General features: G+C 41.2%; 1 protein-coding gene across 1 annotated transcript; it reads right to left on the minus strand.

The window, feature by feature from the left end:
* Positions 1-1282: 1282 nt before the first annotated feature.
* On the minus strand, positions 1283-2104 carry LOC108519866 (uncharacterized). Its single transcript, XM_017859144.1, has one exon. It carries the CDS (start codon positions 1988-1990, stop codon positions 1283-1285), a length of 708 nt encoding a protein of 235 aa, XP_017714633.1. The 5' UTR covers positions 1991-2104.
* Positions 2105-8137: the final 6033 nt, after the last annotated feature.

Raw genomic sequence — 8137 nt, forward strand, 5'->3', positions numbered from 1 at the left:
CCTAGCTGGGACTACAGGCGCCCGCCACCACACCCAGCTAATTTTTTGTATTTTTAGTAGAGACGGGGTTTCACCGTGTTAGCCAGGATGGTCTCGATCTCCTGACCTCGTGATCCGCCCACCTCGCCCCCGCAAAGTGCTGAAATTACAGGCGTGAGCCACCGCACCTGGCCTACATTATTTATTTATTTTCTTTTTGAGACAGTATCGTTTATTGCACCTCACTTTAGCCGAAATTTCCCAGGCTCAAGCGATCCATCCACCTCAGCCTCCAGAGTAGCTGGGACTACAGGCACATGCCGCCATGCCTGGCTAATTTTTTTGTTTGTTTGTTTGCTTGCTTATTTTGTAGAGATAGAGTTTCACTATGTTGCCCAGGCTGGTCTCAAACTCCTGGGCTTAAGCGATCTGCCCACCTTGGCCTCCCAAAGTGATGAGATTATAGGCATGAGCCACTGGGCCTGGACCATTATTTTAATTCATTGTAAAGTTAAGCCAAATTGAGGCACCACAAAAACATTCAACAAACTTTTCTGTCCCATAAGGCTTCAAACAATATTTCTATTCTAGGTTTGATTTTATAAATTAGAATAGACAAAGCCTCCTGATGAAACACAATGTATTCAGTAGATAATTTCAAAAGGGGCCAGACTGTCCCAGCACTACCTAGAGCACTGAGGCATTTCCTGCACTAGGAAATCAAACCTAGAGACTCCAAGGAGGAAAAGACATTACAGAAAAACATTACGTAAACATACTCATTGATGTGATAAATTACTTCTTCTACATGCTGAAATAGTTCTTGCACTTCCTGCTGACTCACTCAGAGGGAATTATCAGTGTAAAGTATTCAAAGCTTTCCTCCTTTAACTCTATGCCCCAAGTTAATACTGGCATTCTCAGTGGAGCTAACAGGTTCTGTACCACCTTAGTAAAGGGTTTAAATATTGACCAACTGATGCATACTGAGAAAATCTGGTCCAGAAGATGACACAAAGAGCCCATTGTGGAAAGCCCATGAGTGTTGTACAAGTCACAATCAACAAGCCAGCAACATCTAACCATGGAGCTAGGATTGAACATTGAATCACTAGCAGGGCCTGGCTTTTCTCAGTTGATCCAACCAGCATTTATTTGCTTTATATCCCAATGCCTATCCCAGTGCCTGGAACACAGTAGGTAGTCAGTAAGAAATGCGAGCCCTCAATCTACACCCAGTACTGGTTGTGCTTCAGCGTTGGGTTGGTTTGTTGGCAGAGTTTGACCATGTCGGGGTCCAAGTTCATCCACACCTCCCAAGCAGCACATTTGTCCACTGGCTCGGCCACTGGAGGAGACATTTGTGTTCACACTGCGGGGCCCTGAAAAGACAGACTGGGGGGCTGCTGGAGCTTTGTAGAAGGGGTGTCACTGTGACAGTGGAAACCGTTATGCTCCTTTCTGGCCTATGACTTGTGGTTGTGTGTTCCAGGCTGGTCTGGGGCTTGATAAGGGTTTTTGCCTTTTCTACCTTTTGGCTCAACAGCCAGACAGACAAAACTACTGCAGCCACTATCAGCAGGAAGACCATGGCAGCCAAGGGTATGATGACCATCAGAGGGTACCTGCTTTCTCTGGGCTGCATGGGTGCCCAACGGCTGACTATTAGTGGTGGCTGGTGGCCAAATGACCTTGATGGCAGAGACTTTCCATCCATACTGGGCTCTTCACCACTGTGCTGTCCCCAGGGATCTGCTTTCTGCCATCTGGTCTGGGTCAGTTTCCCTAAAGTTTCTGTCTGTGCCGTGAGTCCTGAGGAAAACACAGGCTTCTCCTGAGAGAGAACTGAGGTTACAAGGTTGTCTCCAGTGACAAATAAAGGAACATCTGGTGTAAATGTTTGCAAAAGTGAGGGGTCAGGTGGCACTGTGGTGAAGGGGAGATAACCTATCACTGGCTCTACATGATCTGCCCTGAGCAAGAAAGTGAAGGAGTCGTTCAGCATCCCCATGCCTGTTGGTGGAATACCAGTCGCCCTTGGTCAATGTCCCTCTGAGTGAATACAGTAGCCTCTTCCATCACACTGCTGCGAACCCCTCTTCATCCCAGTCTTCTATGTACAGGGGGCTCTATCACTTCAAATTTGGGATCACTGTTAGTCATATTAGCAAGTTCGGTAGCATCTAGGTCCCTTCTTCTCAGCCGATGAGCCACTTTGTCAGCAATTTTCAGGTCTGACATAACCTGCAGTAAAGGCTGCTCTCTGATGTTCAATGTTTGTCCTGTCAGGTTGCTTTCTGACGTAAACAGTGAGAACTGTAGCTGGTCCTGTGTGGCAGTGAGATTTGTCATGTGATAAGAAAGTCTTCCTGAATCCAAATCTTCCTGTCCAAAATTGGCGACCACCTGGTCTTCAATCAGCAGGTGCCCATGTTGGAGGGGCCATGTTGTCATGTAAGAGATTTGGGGGCTCCTCCCATTGGTCGTGGCTGACAGGTGAGCGTTGGTGATGGGGATGGTTGTCTGGCCTTGTGGGAGAAGTAGGTCAGTAAGGTTCACAATGCTGATGGAGACGGGAATGACATCCAGGTCAAGAGCTTATATAGGGGCGGTGTTCACCATCTGTCACACTAAAGTAGAACACTCCAGAGGAAGGGCTTCCATCCTGTGTGAACCACACCTTAGAGTTATCAATGTCAGCTTATGCAAAATGGCAAACAGGTGTGTCCAGAAGGTAAGCCATTGCCAAAAAGCCATTATTAGGATTACAGATGATCATAGATCTGATTTCATCTGGAGAACTGTCCAGATCTTCCACTTTCAGATGTTCAGGTCCCACAGTCAACCTACTCCCTGCAGAACTTTCAACCGAAGCCCCTTTGTCTTTAATTCTGGTGCCTGGTCATTATAATAATATCACCTGGAGAGATGGTGATATTAAACATCTCTTCAGCAAAGTCAGCTTCCGGCTTGGTATTGGACTTGCTCTTTTGGTTTGGCCAAACCACAAAGGTAAAATTATCAGCCAGTGATTCAGAGTCATCATGAATGTATGTAATTCCAAATTTATTAATTATATACTGGGATGAACTGGGTTTTCCTTTGGTAATATTTCTTTCTCCAACCATAATTGTTCCATGGTAAGAAAGAGATGTCGCTTGGAACCAAATTTCGTAGGAAGAGCACTGAGATTCAGGCAATTTAAATAAGAGGTTGGAGGCATCTAACTTAAATTGGTCAATTAGAACCTTGTCTCCCTCCTTGACAAAAGCTCCTGTTAAAAAATAAAGAATAAATTGGCATTTCATTAGAACTTTTAGATGACAGCTGTAAAGCTCTTTTTCCCTCAAATTTGTCTAGTGGATTATTTGTAACACTTTGGTTGCTCAAGTACTTGAATTAGCATTGCTACTCAAGGCATATTAAATAAATACATTTTAAATACACACAATCACACACAATTAAGTCAACATATCAGGCAACTGAGCTTTAAAATCTTTATATTCATTTATAAAATGTTAATTTCCTAACTTATTACTACTGGACTTTCTCTTGCCATGGAAACGTGCAGTTTTCGATACCCCTTTCCTTTTAAGAACTTGCCCTATTTGTCATTTTAATTTTCTATCAACAGTTTTCTGTCATGGGCACAGTGAGGTCTTCAGTTGGAGGTGCAAATAAAATTCTTTAAAGCTAAGTTGCCATCCTTCCCCCAGTACAACTATTTAAGCTTCTGAGATAAAATAGAAGAGACCTGGAGAAAGAGGGCATGTAAAGAAATAATAATGTTTTATAACTCTTTAAGCTTTATTTCAAAGGTTTATATCATGGCATTGACAATTAAAAAGGGAAAGATTTATTTCCAAACTCTCCCTACTTTAATAATTATAGATGAGGCACTGCTCATATCTTGGCGGCATTACCTGTGTTTGCAAGCAGACAACTCTGCTTACCAGGCTTATTGATATCATATGAAATAGTAATACAGAACTCCTCGAGTCCCAGGGCTGCTGGTGGGGAGGAGGCCGAGAATGTAAAGGAGTCTTCCACAGTCCAGCCAGTGTTCTCACGGTCTATGTGCTGATATAATATCAGCCCTTCACTGACCTGACCAAACAGTAAGATAAATTAGCTCCTGGTTTCAGGGGTGATACAAGGATTGACATATATCCTAACTGGAAGAGATACATGTCCTTTGAGAGTTCACTTTATTCATGCTCAAATTATTGCACATACCCATCTAAATGTAGGAACATTAAAAACGTAGTAACTTATTTTCCAACCTGGGGATTCTATTATAAAAATGATCTATTCACCAGAGAAAGAAAAGCACGTTGATTTTGAGACAACTAATGTCTAAGGTGTTTGTATAATATTATAGAAAGTTTATAAGAAACTTCTACTTAACTTTCCAGAAGCTTCAACAATAGTCAACTCAGAACCAGTCTTGTTGTACATATACACTTACCCACTTTTCTGCCCCACAGATTATTTTTAATCAAATCACAGACATCATATAATTTCATCTTACTATGAAATGTCTGAATGTTGGTCCCCTCCAAAACTCATGTTGAAACTTAGTCCCCATTGTGGCAGTATTGAGAGGTGGGCCTGTAAAAGGTGATTGGCCATGAAGGCTCTGCTCTCATGAATGGATTAACCCGTTCATAGATTAATGGGTTAATGGGTTAATGGGTTGTCATGTAAGTCGGACTGGTGGCTTTATAAGAAGAGGAAGAAAGACCTGAGCTAGCACACTCAGCTCCCTCATCATGTGATGCCTTGCACTTCCTTGGAACTCTGCAGAGTCCCCACCAGCAAGAAGGCTCTCACCAGATGTGGGCCCTCAACATTAAACCTCTCAGCCTCCATAACTAATAAATTCTTTTTATTTATAAATTACCCAGTTTCAGATATTTTGATATAAGCAATAGAAATGGGCTAAGGCACATCTGTAAATGCTTTAGTAAGTATTGGTTAATGATGACTCTTAAAAACATAACATAATACCACGATCACATCAAAATATTACAAATAATAACTTAGTATTTTCAAATATCCAAATGTTCAAATGTATCTGGTAATCTAGTACATGTCTTTTTTTTTTTTTTTTTTTCACCAGTTGCACTGTTGAGTCAGGATCTTAAGTCCACATCACATTTGTTTGATACTTCTCATAGGTGTCTTTTCATCTACGGGTTCCTCTGATTTTTTCTGGAATTTGTTTATTGAAGAAATTGGTCTGTCTGTCTTGAGAGTTTCCCACATTTTGGATTTTGCTGACTGCATCCCTGGGATATTGTTTCGCATTTCCTCTCACCTCTGTATTTCCTATGTACTGGTAGTTAAATCTAGAGACTTAATAGGAATCAGATTCAGCTTTTGGATAAGAATATTTTATAGTTTATATTTTATATTTTCTCTTGTTTCTCATTGCAAAGCAAAATATTAGGTTGCCTCTCTCTTGGATATGCTAAGATTGACAGGCAGATTCAAATGTTGGCAGGGTAGTCCTTCTATTTTAAGGTTCCCCATTAGCCTGTCACCTAATAGATTTAAAGAGTCATTGATATGATTGCCTAAATCCATTATTGTTGCAGTGGCAAAACACTGATACTCTTTTATCATTTCTTCTTTATCATCTGGAAGTCTTTTATAATAAAGAACTTTCCTTCGTCTGCTATTTGGTTATACTGAGGTACAGGAAAGACAGGATAAATGCTTGATTCTTTCCCTTTATGTACCAAACTTTAATCACAGAAGGGAAGGCTACAGATAAAATATTCAGCCCTTAGTTCCTATGGGTCACTTCTTTTTCTGACCTGCTAGCTATTATAATACTCTGAGTTTACAGGTGTGTTTTGCCAAGGTATTCTATGTCCAAGTCAAATATGCCTAGGATAAACTATCATGTAAGTTACAGAGCAGTTGGGTCCACCTCATCAATCAATATCTGGAAATGCTATAGTAACTAACAGAAGTTTGGGTCTCTGAATATATGTTGCTCTGGCTCAATGCGGATACAGAGGCTATATCTTGAACTCGAGTTCTAGAAAGACTTTTTGTCTGGTGAGTTTCCATGGAAGATAAGCTCCCTGCCCCAAAGTAACCAAAAACTGCTGGTAAGGACTTTTTTCTTTCTTAGCCCATTCAAGGTTGAGGCAAGGAAATGCTGTCTTTTGAGGATTTTAACCGGGGAGAAGAAAGAAAAATATCTCTAAACATTACCTTATAGAGAAACAAGGTTACTCAGGAGAAACTGGAGTTTCTCCAAAGATAGCAATTTCTGATACTAATGAGTGACTCAGTTCCTCAGCAGTTCCTGGGAAAGAAAGTCTGCTTTATTTGGCAGCCCTAGCATTTCAATTCCTAGCTTAAGATTTATGGTTAGTCATAAATGCATTTCCCCTCCCAGAAACAGGTGACTGTGCCATGAATTTTGGACCACAGGATGCTTTTTAGTCTACTTGAGAGAGGCATCATATTATAAAGCAAAAAAGATCCAATTCCCTAAGATGAAAAGTAACATTGTCTATTAACCAGGAGGAAAGATTTTCTTGGAAGCCGGTCAAGCTTGTCCTTTGGTATAAGTGAAAATTAGCTTCCCTGAAAAATATATGAGAAGTTGTTAGAATAATCTAAGGATCTTCTGATGTCCGCGGTGCAGAGAGTGGTTGTCCCAGGAAAGGAATGGTGCTCACAGACAATTGAGATGAAAGTCAGAAATGTTCTGAGGGAAGAGACTGGGGAAGAGTCCTAGACATGGCTTTGTATTTCAGGAACCTAGTGGAGGAGAGGTCTGTTATAGGTTCTATTTTTGAAAAGGCATTTCAAGAGTATGAAATTAAGTGTGAATAACTAATTGCTAATTTTACCCTTGAGAGTGACAGAGAGGATTTAACTAGATGCATCTTGAGTGTCTGGACTTTAAGACTGGATAGGGTATTACTGAAAGTGCTGACCTAGAAATAAAAGGGAGTAAGGGTGTCTGTGGAATGTGCACTTGCCGGCCCTGCCCTGAAAGAAGTTTGCAGGTGAATAGACTCTTTGATGTTCAGAAGAGAGCTTTTCTTTCTGCAGCTTTAAGAGCCAGGTTCCAAGGGGTGTGTGTGTATTAAGGAGAAGGCCAGGAAAAGCAGAATGAGACCAAGACTTCAGGAGAAAATGTGTGGGGGTAAACCTGAGGAGAGAAGGAGCTAAGAGAGGATTAGGAATTTTGTCACCTAAAATAGAAAATGGCCTTAGGAACAATTTCCAACAGCTCTGCATATTTCCATGGTATTAAATATGGATAGATAAGCCATTTAGCTGAATACCTGGGCTCTGGGGTTAGGAAGAGGAGAGAAGAGAGGTTTTTATTTCTTATGGATTTAGTTTAGCCCAGATATTTTCTCTTTAACAGATGAAATATTTCTGGAATGTTGTTAGAAAACCAACGGTGTTGAATTTCAACTAATAAACATAGTAGGAAAAACAAAATGAGAAAAATCGCCATTTGGCAATCTCTGCAGCAATAAACATTTCAGGCAAGAATCCTAAAACTAGTGGGTGAAAATGTGATGAGAAACAGGCTATTTAAATCTTTCTAAAGTGTCTCCTCGCATGATATTTATTAATTACAAAGGGGAGTAATTAATAGTGGATAAACATGAAAGCAACACCTGACCAAGTGACAGAGGTAAACATCCTCAGTCCTGGGCAAAGTGAGCCTTAGGGCCACTGATGGGAAGCTCTGAGAACACAGCAGCTCTTTCAGTATTCCTGCCCTAAATGCACAACCTTAATAGATTTGATCATAAGGAAACAGGATAAAACACCAGGCTGAGGGATATTCTACAGAGAACTGTCCTGTACCTGACAAGAAATGGCAAGGTCATGAAAGGCAACGTGACTGAGGAATGATCCCAGATCGAAGGAGACCAAATGTCAGAGGCATTGAAACCAGAGTAACTCCATCTTGAATAGGGACTGGGTATAAAATAAAGCTGAGACCTACTGGGCTGCATTCCCAGGAGGTCAGCATTCTTAGCCACAGAATGAGATAGGAGGTCAGCACAGGACACAAGACAGGTCACAAAGTCCTTACTGATAAAACAGGATGCAGTAAAGAAGCTGGCCAAAACCCACCAAAACCAAGATGGCAATGAAAGTGACCTCT

Source organism: Rhinopithecus bieti, unplaced genomic scaffold, assembly GCF_001698545.2.
Source record: "Rhinopithecus bieti isolate Rb0 unplaced genomic scaffold, ASM169854v2 scaffold_49793, whole genome shotgun sequence".
NCBI lineage: Eukaryota > Metazoa > Chordata > Mammalia > Primates > Cercopithecidae > Rhinopithecus > Rhinopithecus bieti.